Source organism: Carcharhinus amblyrhynchos, chromosome 7 (assembly GCF_965287045.1).
Source record: "Carcharhinus amblyrhynchos chromosome 7, sCarAmb.v2.hapA, whole genome shotgun sequence".
Lineage (NCBI taxonomy): Eukaryota > Metazoa > Chordata > Chondrichthyes > Carcharhiniformes > Carcharhinidae > Carcharhinus > Carcharhinus amblyrhynchos.
This window is the reverse complement of record NC_137330.1, coordinates 37462685-37478626: the sequence shown is the minus strand read 5'-3', so window position 1 is coordinate 37478626 and position 15942 is coordinate 37462685. Positions and strand designations below refer to the sequence as shown.

The 15942-nt window shown below is 38.9% G+C and overlaps 1 protein-coding gene across 4 annotated transcripts in view; it reads left to right on the top strand.

Moving 5' to 3' along the window:
* Positions 1-15942, top strand: part of rock2a (rho-associated, coiled-coil containing protein kinase 2a) — a 202940-nt gene that overhangs the window by 58036 nt on the left and 128962 nt on the right. For all 4 annotated transcript variants that reach the window (XM_080192164.1, XM_080192163.1, XM_080192161.1 and 1 more), the window contains exons 2-6: positions 5606-5687; positions 7938-8038; positions 11284-11421; positions 14129-14389; positions 15616-15760. In XM_080192164.1, the coding sequence (XP_080048290.1) occupies positions 5606-5687; positions 7938-8038; positions 11284-11421; positions 14129-14389; positions 15616-15760 (727 nt within the window). The remainder of the gene's footprint in view (positions 1-5605; positions 5688-7937; positions 8039-11283; positions 11422-14128; positions 14390-15615; positions 15761-15942) is intronic.

Here is a 15942-nt window from a genome sequence, read left to right as displayed (position 1 = left end):
TCGTTTTACTGACATTACTGTACTCTGCCTCCCCATTGTTTGAGATCCAACCGCTACAGTGGTATCATTGGCAAATTGAAAATGGAATTGGAGGCCAATTTGACCACACAGCTGGAAGTATAAAAGGAATATAGGGGCTGAGACCACAGCCTTGTGGGACACCAGTGGGAGGATAATAGTGGAGGAGATGTCATTACCTGCCCTAGCTGATTGTGGCCTATTGGTTAGGAAGTTTAGGATCCAGTCATAGAGGGAGAAGCCAAGATCATGGCCATGGAGTTTGGAAATTCATTTTGTTGGGATAGTATCTGGATTTCTAGTAAAGGCCAGGGTCATCTGAGTTGAACACCTCAGCCCTGGACTTCAGTGGGCAATGGATATCCTTGTCATCCATGGTTTCCAGTTGAGAAACACTTGGATTAGCTTCTTTGATACACAGTCTTCTACTCACTAATGAAATCTATTACTGTTGTGTTGTACTCATTTAGGTTGACCACTGAGTTCTTGAATATTGAACCAGTCCACCAACTTAAAGCATTCCTGAATGAGACCATTCATCTGTTTCTTTCGACTAACATTGTACGACTTTCTTTATCAGATTCTTCTTCTTCTTCGCTTTTTGCTTGTAAGCCGGGGCAGGAGCACAGCATTGTGGTCTGGTTGGCTGAAGTATGGACAGGGGATAGAGCGATAGGCATGTTTGACGTTAGTGTAGCAGTAACCAAGGATGTTTGGGCATCTGGTGGGACGGGAGATGTGTTGATGGTATCTTGGTAGGATACTCATGAGCTTGACCTGGTTGAAGTCTCTGGCCACGATGAACAAGGCCTTGGGATGTCTTGTCTCAAGGCCATTTGCAGTGGTATATATTTCTTTGCATGCCCTTTGGGTGGGATGTAAACTGCTGTAAAACATAAAAAATAGAAACTAGAAGCAGAAATAGGCCATTTGGCCCATTGAGCCTGTTCTGCCATTCATTTTGATCATGACTGATATCTTGATTCCCCTTTCTCTCCATTTCCCTTGATCCCTTGAGCCCCTAGAATTATATGTAATTTCTTTGTGAAATACATTTTGGCCTCAACTACATTCCGTGGTCGTGAATTCCATACATTCACCACCCTCTCAGTGAAGAAAAATCTCCTCACCTCAGTTTTAAAAGGTTTATCCCTTATCCTCAAACTATGACACCTCAACCTCCCCCCCCACCCCAAAGTTCTGGACTCCCCCACCATTGGGAACATTATTTCTGAATCTACCCTGTCTAACCCTGTTAGAATTTTATAAGTTTCCATGAGACTCCCTCTCATTCTTCTAAACTCCAGTGAATATAATCCTAACTGACTTAGCCTCTCCTCATATGACAGACCAGCCAGTCCAGGAATTTGCCTGGTAAAGCTTTGATGTATTCCCTCTATAGCAACGATGTCCTTCCTCAGAAAAGGACACCAAAACTGCGCACAATACTCCAGGTGTGGCCTTGCCAATGCCCTATACAATTGCAGCAAAACACCCCTATCCCTGTACTCAAGTCTTTTTGCTATGAAAGCCAACGTACCATTTACCACCTTTACTCTCTGCTGTACCTGCATGAGAACACCAAGGTCTTGCTGAGTATCCACCTCTCTCAAGTTACACCCATTCAAATAATAATCTGTCTTCCTATTATTGCTACCAAAATGGATAACGTCACATTTATCCACATTATGCTGCATCTGCCATGCATGTGCCCACAGACTCAGCCTGTCCAAATCATGCTGAAGCATCTCTGCATCTTCACAGCTCACCCTCCCACCCAACTTTGTGTTATCTGCAAACTTGGAGATAATACATGCAGCTCCCTTTTCCAGATCATTAATATATAACGTGAATAGTTGGGGTCCTAGCACAAATCCCTGCAGAACCCCACTAGTCACTGACTGCCAATCAGAAAAAGACCCATTTATGCCAACTCTTTGCTTCCTATCTGCTAACCAGCTTTCTATCCATCTCAAGACTTTAACTGCAATCCCATGTGCCTTAACTTTAGTTGGTGGTCTGTCATGTGAGACCTTGTCAAAAGCCTTCTAAAAGTCTAAATAAACCACATCCAGTGGTTCTCCTCAGTCAACTCTGCTAGTTACAGTCAGGATAACGGAGGTGAACTTTGCTATGACCAGGGGATTTTCACAGTAACTTCATTGCATTGTTAATGTAAGTCTATTTGTGACATTAATAAGTAAAAAAAACTTTAGCCAATGTCTTGCGATGGATAGAAAGCTGTATAGCAGATAGGAAGCAAAGAGTTGGCATAAATGGGTCTTTTTCTGATTGGCAGTCAGTGCCTAGTGGGGTTCTACAGGGATCTGTGCTAGGACCCCAACTGTTCACACTATAAATCTGTGCACTCCCATTCTCGATCCTTTTATGAGCGGGAGCAATTTCTCCCCATTTACTCTGTCAAACACCCTTGTGATTTTGAACACATACTAGCCTTCTCCTCTTCACGTAGAACAATCCCAACTTCTTCAATCTATCCTCATAACTGAAGTTTCTCATCCCCGCAACAATTCTTGTAAATCTCTTCCTCGCGTTCTCCAATGTGTTTATATCATTCTCGTGTGATGCCTGGAACTGTACACAACATTCCAGCTGAGATCTAACCGGTGTCTTATACAAGTTCAGCATAACCTCCCTGCTCTTGTACTCTATGCCACTATTAATAAAGTCCAGGATACTGTGTGCTTTATTAGTTGCTCTCTTCACCTGTCCTGCCACCAACCACTTTTATGAAATTTTATAGTTTGGTATCAGCAGGGTTTTTTGGATGGTAATTTAATACCTGATGTATATTATTCCTTTTATATACAATGATTTGGGCCAAAGTTATTTATTACTGTCACAAGTAGGCTTACATTAACACTGCAGTGAAGTTCCTGTGAAAATCCCTCAGTCATAGCAAATGCAATATGAGAAAAAATCTTTACACTCAAGTGTTTCTGGTCTGGAATGCATTACCTGAAGTGTGGTGGAGACAAGTTCAATTGAGGCATTCCAGAGGGCATCAGATGACAATGTGTAGTAATGGAGAAAAGGCAGCAAAATGCCAAATGTTATAAAATCATGAAGTTCATCTGAACAGCTATTGCAGATATGATCAGCTGAATGACCTCCTGCACAGTAACAATTCTGTAATTCTCTGAAATCCTTAATCAGATCATGTCAATGAAAGTACTCCCGTACCTTATTTTTGTATTGGGCATGCAGTTACTTTGGGGTTTTCTAAGACTACTTTTGGGATCTAATTTTGCCTTCTTTCCATGCAGTGCATCTTATTTTTTTTAACCGAGTGCAGCGGAATCTTCTGATGAACTCTTGCAAATCCCAAAGCACTGTTCGGTGTGCATTTTTGTCATGGTGTCTGGCTTATTTTTTACGTTGAGAAGCTTTCATTTGCAACTCACTTGATAGATTTGGATTTATTTGTATCAGCATTTGGTAAGCTATAATAGGATTTTCATTGTATTCAGTTAGTTGACTTACATTTTGTGCTTTCAGTGCTCTTGCACTTCCTTTTCATTGTAAGCTGTTGAAGTTTATAACAGATGTAATTTTACTATCCACGTGTTTTGTGAGATTGCATACTTAAGAGATGTTTTAGACATAATTTATTAATTCATAAAAGTCTCCAGTTCACCAGTTAATCCCTTGATTACTGTAATGCACAGTTTTATGCAGCAGGATTTGGGGATTGTGTTTGTGAAAACTACTGCATTGTCAGATGTGTCACCTTTTAGATTAAAAGGTTAAACTGTGATTGTCTCTACATTCGAGGGAATGTAAAAGATTCATGGCAGCATTTGAACGAACGCAAGTATTCTCCCAATGGCCAACATTCTCCAAACCAACACCAGCAAAAAGAGACCATCTGGTTATTTAATCGTGTGATCTTGTATACAAATAATAACTTCATTTGTCTAGGTAATGATTTCAACACTTTTGTAATTGGCTGTGAAGTGCTTCATAATGCCTTAAGGCCATAAGGCACCATGTAAATGCAAGCTCATGCTACTAGCAAAAATTGGAGATCCTGATGATGGTTTAAGAAAGGATCAAGATACATTTTCATTGTGAGAAACGTAGTAAAACATCTATAGATTCTGTATTGATGTACAGCATGGGAAATAAGTCTATGGCTATCTTGTCTTTTTATTTATTTCTGCGAGTTCTGGTGATGTGGAAGAATATGACTATCTTCTAATGCTAGCCTAGCAATTTCTCATGTTTTGTTAACTTGCATTAAGAAAGACCTGAAGTCAGTCTCGATGAGTTTCATGGTAAGGTTTCCTTCTAACGGATTTATGCTCTCAAGCCATCATCAGGGCCTCCATTTTCTACTTCTATAGCTTGCATTGGCAAAGAGCTTTATTTTCTCAGCACTTCACAGCTAAAGAATGGTACAAGCTGAACTTTGATAACTGAAGTTCATTATCCTGAGGAATGTATCCATATTTGCAACATCGCTAATGATGAGTCACTCTCTGGAAATACTGCATTGCTCAATTATCAATGGAGTATTTTGCGAACCGCAAAGCTGGCTCCATTGGAACCAAGGTAGTTATTTATGAACATTTGTCTATAAAACTGCACATGATTAGGTGTGAAGTCAGAGCCTTTAGCAAACTGAGAAAAATGAGTTGTTTCCTTGTATGTATTTACTACAGATACCAGGACAGGCTACCATGCAGTAGAAGTAATGTAAAACTTACATATTCTGTTGTACATGCGTTGTGCTATTTATTTCATGTGGTTGAAATATACTAATGTTACAGTACCATGTGCAAGAATTTGAGTACAAAGAACAACCCAGCACGGGAAACAGGCCCTTCGGCCCAACGAGCCCGCGCCGCCGCATCCTCCTACACCTACCCTGCCCTGCGTGTCTGCGAGTGGAACCCCTAACTTAGCCAGATTCAGGGGAGAATAGTGTCAATTTGGTATACCAATCAGCCTAAGAGCACATCTTTGGGGTGTGGGAGGAAACCGGAGCGCCCGGAGGAAACCCATGCAACCACAGGGAGAATGCGCAAACTCCCACAGACCCTCTACTATAACCCTCCATCCTTGTTTCGCTCATGTGTTTATCTAAGTAAACCTTAAACAAGTCCAACATTCCTGCCTCCACCACCCTACTCGGTAGCGCGTTCCATACCCCCACGACCCTCTGCGTGAAGAACCTTCCTCTCACATCCAAATTATACTTCTCCTCCCTCACCCTTAGATCATGACCTCTTGTAAATGAGCAAGAAGCCTCACCTTCAGAAAAGGTAGAGCAAGTTTGAGGATTAGTGTATATAATTATGATACAAATTCAGCGAATCTGTGTTGTAAGTGTTGTCCTCAAAGTAGATTTAGGTGAAAACTTGTAACATTCTGGATTTTTGGTCATCAGCTTTAAGTGGGTCACTCCTCGGAAACTTTTATCTCGCTGAATTTGCCCTTGTAGGTTAAGCAATTGAAATTCACTATTTTATGTTTCCTGTGTTTTCAAATGGTTATTTCCCTTTTAATGTTGCATTTCAGTTAAACATATTGTACGATTAACACATTAACTTCTTATTTTCAGGATGGCCTCAATGCCCTGGTCCAGGATTTAGACTTCCCTGCTTTAAGGAAGAACAAAAACATTGAAAATTTTTTAAATAGGTGTAAGTTTAAAATCTTCTACATTTCTTAGTTACTAAATTTCATCTCTTTACGGGGCATTAGCAGCATGCATATTGTCACTTTGATGCAAAACTTAATAAAGAAGTGGTAATGGGTTTGAAAGTACATAAATAAAGCAGTCTGCTAGAAATATATATTGGTTTATTTATAATGTATGTTTTAATGCAACTGTTCAGTCGATGGCATTTATAAGAATGCAGTGGACAGTGGAAGTAATTTAGTGGAGAGTGGCTCTGAGGATCATTCTGGCATGATGGAGCAAATCATTACCCAGGGGAATAAGAAGCAGGCATATGAGAAGAATAGGACTCTGGTAGTAATGGAAGATTCTATAATCATGTGGCCTTTAGTCCAGTATAACAAAGTTGCAGAGTCCCAAATAGAACATTGGTTCTTTGGTGCTCGGCAGTGTTCCTCTAAGATCTGTGGTCACATAACAATTTAGAATTTTCTGTGCATTGAAATAAAGAAGCCATTCACAACAGCGAACCTTGGGTGTAGATGGGGAGATCAGGTAATGGTTGTTTCATTTCATTGTTTGCTAGGATGAATGGATTTTTAAAGCCATTTATGAACCACAGGTAGACTTCTGAGCTGTGTATATTCTCCCTGTTCCTATTTTGCATTGCATCTACTCTCTTAAAAGTGCAAGTTCTTTTGTTGGGAGAGCAGCAGTTGAAAGACTGAATCTGGGATATGTGAAGCAAGGTAAAACAGCAAATGTGAGGAAAACTAAAATGGAATGTATGAGGAAAGAGGGAATGGGATCCATGATAGGTAGAGGTAGAGTGGGGCCTTTGAGGGGGGGAACAGGACCAGTGATGGGAGAGCAGTGTTGTCCCAAACTGCATGCAATCTGGAATGTGCCTTGCATTGTGAATGGCCTGTTCATTTCAGTCATAGAACCCCTACCGTGCAGAAGGAGTCCATATGGCCCATCAAGTCTGCACAATGCCAGCCATCCCCTATCCCTGTAACCCCATGTATTTACCCTGCTAATCCCCCTGACAGTAAGGAGCAATTTAGCATGGCCAATCAACCTAACCTGCACATTTTTGTACTGTGGGAGGAAACTGGAGAATGTGGCGGAAACCCACGCAGACACAAGGAGACTGTGCAAACTCCATACACAGTGACCCAAGCTGGAAATCGAATCCAGGTTCCTAGCGCTGTGGGGCAGCAGTGCTTACCACTTTGCCACTATGACACCCTTCATGAAAGTTCAGTGATTTATAAAATGGCCAAAGAACATATTGCTAGGATGAATTTGTAGCTGACCTTGTACAAGTAAAACTTAGAGGGATCAAAAGCGTTTCCAGATGGGTAGTAAACCTTCTGAAAAGAAAATGAGACCAGCCAAAACTCATATAAATATATGGGTGCAGAGGTAGGCTATCTGTCTCCTCAGGCCTATTCTGCCATTCAGTAAGATCATGGCTGATTTGTTGGAGTTTCGAATTCCACATTCCCATCTTCCCCCAGTAACCATAGATCCTTGTTAGGCCATCTACACCTGTCTTAAAATATTCAATGACCCTGCTTTCACCACATTTTGAGACAGAGTTCCAAAGTTGCACAACTCTCTGAAAGAAGTTGTTTCTCTTCATTTCAGTTCTGTAAGAACAAATTTTAATTTTAAAACATATATCCCTTAGTTCTGGACTCAGCCACAAGTGGAAATGTCCTTTCCATGTCGACCTTGTCAAGACGATTCAGGATCTTGACTGCTTCAATCAAATTACCCCTCATTCTTCTCAACTCTAGTGGAAACAAGCCCAGTCTGTCCAGCCTTCCCTCATAAGGCAATCTGCTCATTCCAGATATCAATCCAGTAAACTTACTCGGAACCGCCTCCAACACATTTGCACCTGCCTTAAATAAGAAGAACAAAACTACAAACGGTGTTTGAGATGTGGTCTCACCAATGCCTGTATAACTGATCCATCCATATTGAAACTAATGATGTAGATACAAGTGTTACGGAGGTGAGGTGGAGGGGTTTAGCAAGTTTGGACCAAAGAGACACAGCATTCTAAGGGATATCTCTGACTTGTTTCACGTGTCACTGTTTAAACTTGTCTGCCTGTGTTGCCATGTTACACAAATAATCAATATTTTCTTGAATAAATGGGCGTCTAGACTTTTCACTTTGTAAGGTCGCTTTTGCAGATTTAAAACAACCTTTAAATGCTTCTCTTCTTCTTCTCTCCCCCCCCCCCTCCAAATCTCAGATGACAAAATAATGGGCAAGGTTCGAGAAATGCAAATGAAAGCTGAGGACTATGAGGTTGTAAAAGTGATAGGACGAGGTGCATTCGGTGAAGTTCAACTGGTAAGGCAAATGCAGTTATTTAGAGCAAATGAGCCAGCATGAATGTTTTTCAGTGTAAGCATCAGGGCTGTGTTGCTAAACTTAAGTTTGTTTTATACAATTCTCTTGGATATGCAAGAATGTACCAAATAATTTTCAAACCAAAACTAAAAAATAAAGTTTTTTTGTTGTATTTTTATCACTCTTAAACCCCTCTTTGTTAAGTTCTAAGATTCTTGTTGTTTCTTGAAGATTGTGTGCAGTATTTAGAGATAAGTTTTTGTTGGACTTGCATCCACTTTATCTTTTAAAGCCATTTTGGATTCTATCATTTCCACATCTTTAACTGCAAAAACAACAACGTTCATTTTGATTTTAACATTATGATTCCAACCAAAATTAATAAAGAAATGTTTGCGTGAAGTTACTTACTGTGAAGAGTCCATTTAGCAAAGATTTTATGAAAAGGTCACAGTTGCATAATCTGGACAGAATGTACATCAATTTGATAATTTTCAGTGTGTGGTATATTTCCTTCATGTACCCTCATTCATTGGGGCAAGCCTTAAACATATACTACTTTCCCTTAACAATGCGAATTTGAAAAAATACTGCACTTAGTAAAGTAACAAAAATTTGTTAAATTGGAAAAGTGACACTGTAATTTACAGTTGACTTGTAATCATAATTTATTGTATTAAAACATGATACAAATCTTTTCTGTTCAGCAAACACATGGGGACTATGAATTGGATTCACTTGGGGTTGGATTAAATAAAAAATTGAAAAAAATCATTATTTGATAGAAGACACAAAAAATGGACTGTTGTGATTGTAATGCCTCCCTGTTTTGTTTCCTCATTATAAAGGCATTGCCTTTCTAAGACATGCTAACAACTAAAATGAGGGGAAAGCGAATTTAGTAGTTATGGGAAGAAAATGTTTGTGATTTCAGCTCTTTTTAAGGATGTAAACAGTTGACTGCTGAGCAATTGAGCAAAAATTAATACTGTAACACTTACAAGCCATTTTATTTCTATAAATTATCTTTCTATTTATTGCTATAATGTGCTCGAACCAAAAACATGCAAATCTCACTATCTCAAAAGCATGTATCAAATAAATTTATTTTTGAAAGTTGCTTAAAATTGGGAAATGCCTTTGAAACTTTTCATCTTGCAATCATTGGGCAAGCTCAAGAATGATGTGAAGATGCTAGCGTTGGACTGGGGTAAATGCAATAAGAAGTCTCACAACACCAGGTTAAAGTCCAACAGGTTTATTTGGTAGCAACAGCCATTAGCTTGAGCACTACTCCTTCGTCAGATAAGTGGGAGTTCTGTTCACAAACAGGGCATATAAAGACACAAATTCAGTTTACATAATAATGGTTAGAATGCGGATCTTTACAGGTAATCAAGTCTTAAAGGTACAGACAGTGTGAGTGGAGAGAGGGTTAAGCACAGGTTAAAGAGATTGTATTGTCTCCAGCTGGGACATTCCAACCATTATTTTGTAAATTGAGTTTGTGTTTTTATATGCCCTGTTTGTGATCAGGACTCCCACTTACCTGACAAAAGAGCAGCACTCAGAAAGCTAGTGGCTTTTGCCACCAAATAAACCTGTTGGACTTTAACCTGGTGTTGCAAGCTCAAGACTGTCAGATTTCAATGAGAGCAACAATCTATATGCATGAGAAAAGGGTGCTGATGGATTAAAAGTCAAATCTGGTTGAGTTGATGTCCTGGAGAATCCAAGTGCTGTGCCTCTGTTGGATTCAAAAAGACTGAATGCCTGGATATATGCTTTTAGCCAGCAGATAAGTTCCTTCATATGAATGTATATAGCTTCCAGCAAGCATAAATGAGCCACATTGCAAGCATGATATAGATTGGATGTTATCAGAATTTTTGCACATTTAGGATTATTCAGCCTACTGTATAATTGCGGGATTATATCTAATATTAGGCATTATATTCTGTGTTATGCAAGATTGAGAAAATTGATATTTGTATATCATTTCTATATGTGTGGGACTTCTTCCATTGTCCATTTGCAACTAATAATGACAACAAATATGATATTCCAGGAATAATCTTTGGTACAGAACTAGTGGGATCAGCCATGATGTTTCTCAATTACAACAACTGCTTCTTGTTAGTCGCACTTTTAATGTAATAAAACATCTCAATTCTTCACAGGAATGCTAAACAAACAAATTTGACGTCAAGGAGACATAGCAGATGATTGATCATAGATGTAGGTTTTAAGAAGGAATGTGTTAAAAGAAGAAAGACAGTTGGAGAAGGTTCGGGAGGGAATTCCAGAGCTTGGGGCCTAAGAGGGAAAAGCATGGCCACGGTTAATGGAACAATTAAAATTGAAAAGGGTGAAGTGTTCAGAATTGGAAGAGGTTAGATAATAGAGGCTTGTTAGGGCTAAAGAGAGTAGTGGTTACAGGAACAAAGCATGGAGGAATTTGAAAGTAAGGGTAAGTGTGTTAAAAATCAAGAATCCACTTAATCTTGGAGCCAGTCATTCAGCGAGCTTGGATGATTGGCAAATGACATTTCATGTGAATTAGGACACAGACAGCAGAGTTTTGGAAGAGCTTAAATTTATGGAAGATGGAAGGCTTGCCAGAAGTGCATTTGAATAATAATGTCTAGCGGTAACAAGGTGATACAGCAGCAAGTGAGCTGAGGCAGGGGCAGAGGCAGGCATGTTATAGATGAATATAGTTGGTCTTAGTGGTAGTGGTGATGGTGATACGTGACTGGAAGCTCTTCTTGGGATTAAATAAACATCAAGGTTACAACTGTTGCTGAATAATTGATTAGATCTTCCCAGTAATAAATTGGAGGAAATTTCTGTTCATCCAGTTGTGGATGTTGGGCGCACAGGCTGACAAATGAAGTCAATGCAGAAGTTCAGAGAGGTGCTGGTGAGGTTGAGCTGGGTGTCTTCAGTGTACATATGAAAAATATTTTTGGATATCAGACCCAGGAGAAACATGTAGGGGAGAAGTAGGAGGGGGAAAGGGACATAAATTTTCTGAGACACCAATGGAAAGAGAAGTGGTTGCAGATGATTGTCTGGTAGAGACTGGTTTGATAAGAATAACACCAAGCACCTGCAGTTCTACCCAGCTGGATGATGAAAAGTTGAAGTGTTCCAAAGTAACACCATGTTACAAAGGAGCCTGAGTGCTTTACATTTTAAGGAAATGTGAATCCATCGTAATAAAGTAGATTTTTTTCTAATAGGTTCGACATAAAGCATCTCAAAAAGTATATGCAATGAAACTTTTGAGTAAGTTTGAAATGATCAAACGATCTGATTCCGCTTTTTTCTGGGAGGAAAGAGATATCATGGCCTTTGCAAACAGTTCCTGGGTTGTCCAGGTAAGGGTAATTTGAAAGGTTTTAAAATTGCATATTTGATAAATTAATTGAAAGGAATTTGTGATTGACTTCTCATCAATTAATCATAGTATTAATAACGCTCTGGCTGATATTTATTTTCCAACATATAGAATCATTGAATCCCTACAGTGCGGATGGAGGCCATTTGGCCCATCAAGTCTGCACCAACCACAATCCCACCTAGGTCCTATTCCCATAACCCCACATATTTATCCTGCTAATCCCCCTGACACTAGGGTCAATTTAGCATGGCTGATCAGCCTAACCCACACATTTTTGGGCTGTGGGAGGAAACCGGAAGACCCAGAGGAAACCCATGCTGGTACAGGAAGAATATACAAACTCCATACAGAGAGTGACCCGAGGCTGGAATTGAACCTACGTCCTTGATGCTGTGAGGCAGCAGTGCCAACCACTGAGCTGCTGAAGTTCTTTGATGCTCTGATTGTGCAAACTGGTGAAAGCAGAGCAATGCATTAATTCCACAAAATTTCCACCCTTGGGTTATTTGAAAAAGACTGGGATATTTGAGGATTATATGTAACAAGCTTATAAATGGTAGTGGCCTTAAAGCCATGAGAACTTATTTAATAAAATACTTCTTGCAAACACTCACAACACAGGGCAACTCGCCACACCATTCAGCAACTATGGAAGTAGAGCACTTACAATAGTCAAAAAGTGCTCACTCTACTTTTTGACTTAAGGTTTTATCAACAAATTTGGATGAGTATTGAGGACACATCACCCCCTCCCCATCTAATAATCAGAATGCAATTAGTTGCATCCCAATAACCAACATCTGGTTTGTGGTTTCTGCAATAGACAGTACTGCTCTTGTGAAGAGCTGGCACAGTCACTGCTTACATTATTTAAAGGTCAATAATATAAAGTACTTGCATTTTTACAATTCTGTTTCTGAATATACTCCATGCAACTAGTTACTCAAATGGTTTTTTATTTGTAACTTCAGAGTGTATTTAGTATTTAAGTTTATACTGAGCACAGATCTGATAACTGTCAGTAATTGACAAGGCACTGTTTAACATTTAGAATCATAGAATTTTCCACTGTGCAGAAGAGGCCTTTTGGCCCTCGTGTGCACCGACTGACAAGAGTATCTTACCCAGGCCGTATTCCATAACCCTGCACATTTCCCATGGCTAATCTATCTAACCTACATGTCATGGGACCCTGAGGGGCAATTTAGCATGCCAATCCACCTAACCTGCACATTTTTGGACTATAGGAGGAAATCCTGGAAGAAACCCATGCAGACACAGGGAGCTTGTGCAAACTCCACAATCCCAAGGCTAGAATTGAACCCTTAGTGTCCCAAGATGATTTAGCCACTGTAAACATATGGGGTTATTGGGATAGGGTGGGGAGGAATGCCTGGATAAGGACTCTGTCAGAGAGTCAGTATAGACTCGGGCCGAATAGCTGCCTGCGAGGTAGCGATTCTTATGATTCTATGACCAACAGTAACACAGCTTGACACCATTCAGAAGAAATCAGATTCCTTCATCAACATCCTACCTATCCATCACCTTAAATATATACTCCACCACTCATATGGTGGCAATTGTATTTACATCTACAAGATGTGTTTCAGCAACTTGCCAGGGTTCTTTCAACTGCACCTTCCCCGATTACCACCCACAAGGACAACGGACACATGGGAACACCATCACCTGAAAGTTCTCCATCAAGCCCCACAGACCATACTGATGTGGAACCATTTTACCATTGTTTAACTGTTATTGGGTCGAAATCCTTGAAATCTCTCCTGAACAGCACTGCAGGTATACCAATACCACATGGACTACAAAAATTGAAGAAGGCGACTGCTAAAGATAATTAGGAATGGGCAACAAATGCAGGCAGTGCACTCAAATGCCATGAAAAAGCTTTTTGAAAATTATTGTTGTCCTATTGCCTCCTTTCTGATTGCTGCAACTTCTGTCATAGAAATCCATGGAAGCCCATTGGCCCTTCACTAGAGCACTCTAGAAGTCATCATACTGTTGCAATTTTTGCATTTAGCATATCCCCTCATCCGCTCCCTGCAGGAAGCATTCCGTATTCTCCGAATCCCTTGTTCCTTTCCTAAGTGTTTGTTTTAAATTGATGACCCTTTTTATGTTTCCCTACCAGAGAGTGTTTTCCTTTTACTGTTACAAGCCTGTAGCTTCACAACTCTGCCAATAATAAAGCAGCCTGTCCAAGTGCTTATTCTCTATGTTAAGTTTGAACTCTAATCAATATCTGTTCGACCATGGGTGACATTACAATAGTCAAATCCAGTGTTTGCCTGATACAGCTAATCTTATAGCAGGCCTTGTTGAAAGCATGGTAATTCAATGCAGCATGGTCTCAGTTATTAATTCGTGCTCCATGCTGATACATATTTACTTATTGGCATCTGGCAACTAATTTTACAGTTTCTAAATAGAAATCTAAAGAGTATTTCCTACATTGAAATAGTAGATTTCAATGTAGTAAATACATTGTATTTCAATTTTTGCGTGAGGACAGGGGGTGGATATGTATGATGGAAGGTTTTGGGTCAAATGTTAAAAATAGTTCATTCAGTTTTTAGTTGCACTGATGTTGACCAGGTCATTCATAAATAATTTCCTACTATTAAAAAAATTTTTTATAAATTCTACCATTTTTCTTGCAGCTATTTTATGCCTTTCAAGATGACAGATATCTCTATATGGTAATGGAGTATATGCCCGGTGGTGACCTTGTAAATCTCATGAGCAATTATGATGTGCCTGAAAGATGGGCCAAGTTCTACACCGCTGAAGTCGTACTTGCCTTGGATGGCATTCACTCAATGGGTTTTATACACAGAGACGTTAAGCCTGATAATATGCTATTAGACAAATTTGGACATTTAAAGTTGGCAGATTTTGGTACTTGTATGAAAATGGATTCGGTAAGTTAATGTGCAATGAAAAGCTATAGAAAGAGATACTTTAAAATTGAAAGTGAGTGTTTCCAGAAACTAACCAATGTGCTTTAAACATTCTACCATTGTGCACTGACTTTTTGCTGGTTGTACTTGTTCTATTTTTGCTATTTTATAATTTTACTAATCAGCATGGTTTTCTAATATGTCCATATTTAATAATTGTATGTAAAAACAACATTTCTGTATATTGCTCTTGGTTTGTAAACAATTTAAACTACTTCACCTTTTGCTGAGTTTAAAATGTAACTTAATTATCTTTAATTTCCATCTGCTAATTTGCATTCTTGAAATTTCTATTTAATTTCGCTAGATTCTATCTATAACAGCCTTTACTTGACTTGAGGTTGTTATGTATGCCATTTTACATTTGTGCATGATCTGTCATGTTTTCATGTAAATCTTTTAATTAACAGTGTAACTGAAATTTCCATGTAACAGCAGTCATTATGGAGAAACAACTGAATTATTTTGTGGTGCCTTTATTGTGTAATTGTTTGTTTGCCTTGACTTTGAGGGATGTTGTATTATCATGAAATTAAATCCTGACACACTTGGCTTTCAAAAATCAAAGCAAAAACTGTATTGTACGTCATTTAATTTTGCATGACTGTTTATTGATTTTTGCAGAAACCTAGACACCTAGTTATAGTAAACGTTTAGTTTAAATATACAGTTCTGATTTATTGATACGTTCATTCCCATCTTTGAACGTAGAAGCAAATGTAATCAGATCTTTTGGCGCCCTCTGTAGTCTGCAAAGCAAAAGACAATGCCATTTGGCAATTGTATATACATAACGTCTCATTAACAAGCCATTCAGTACACTTAGTTTTGATGAAGGAAAACATGATTTCAAGCACATGTGGATAAACCACATAGTACAAGTTTGTTCAGAAGTTATTCATAATTTTGTAAATTGGTGACAAGTTCATTGTAAAATTATGTATTATTACCCATAGAGGGCATCCAGTTCTTTCAAACGATATTTTGCAGTAAGTCAGGGATTTTTTATTAAAATGTAGATCTTTCATAAAATACAAAGTATTTGGGTCCCACAGACTGTGTTGTAACAGTGACAGTGCATTTTAAAAACTTACTTCAGAATATGACATGAAATCTGCAGTTTTTGGATTATCATTTTATTTTGTAAAGCATTTTCTTTTTCTTATTACCATCCTCTAAATGCACAGACCGGAATGGTTCGATGTGACACAGCAGTTGGAACTCCTGATTACATCTCTCCTGAGGTACTAAAATCGCAGGGAGGGGATGGTTATTATGGCCGGGAGTGTGACTGGTGGTCTGTGGGAGTTTTCCTATATGAAATGCTGGTTGGTAAGTGTAGATTTAATAAATTTAAATTGAGCTTCTAAAAGAAGTGTAAACTGAAGCTAACATTGGCTATTACAGCATACTTTTTTTTTTAACAGTAGTTCATTTAGTTTTGTCCCTAATAAGTCAGTTGATAGCTGGAAGCAAACATGACCATGGTGCATTACTTGAAATGCGTTATTAGT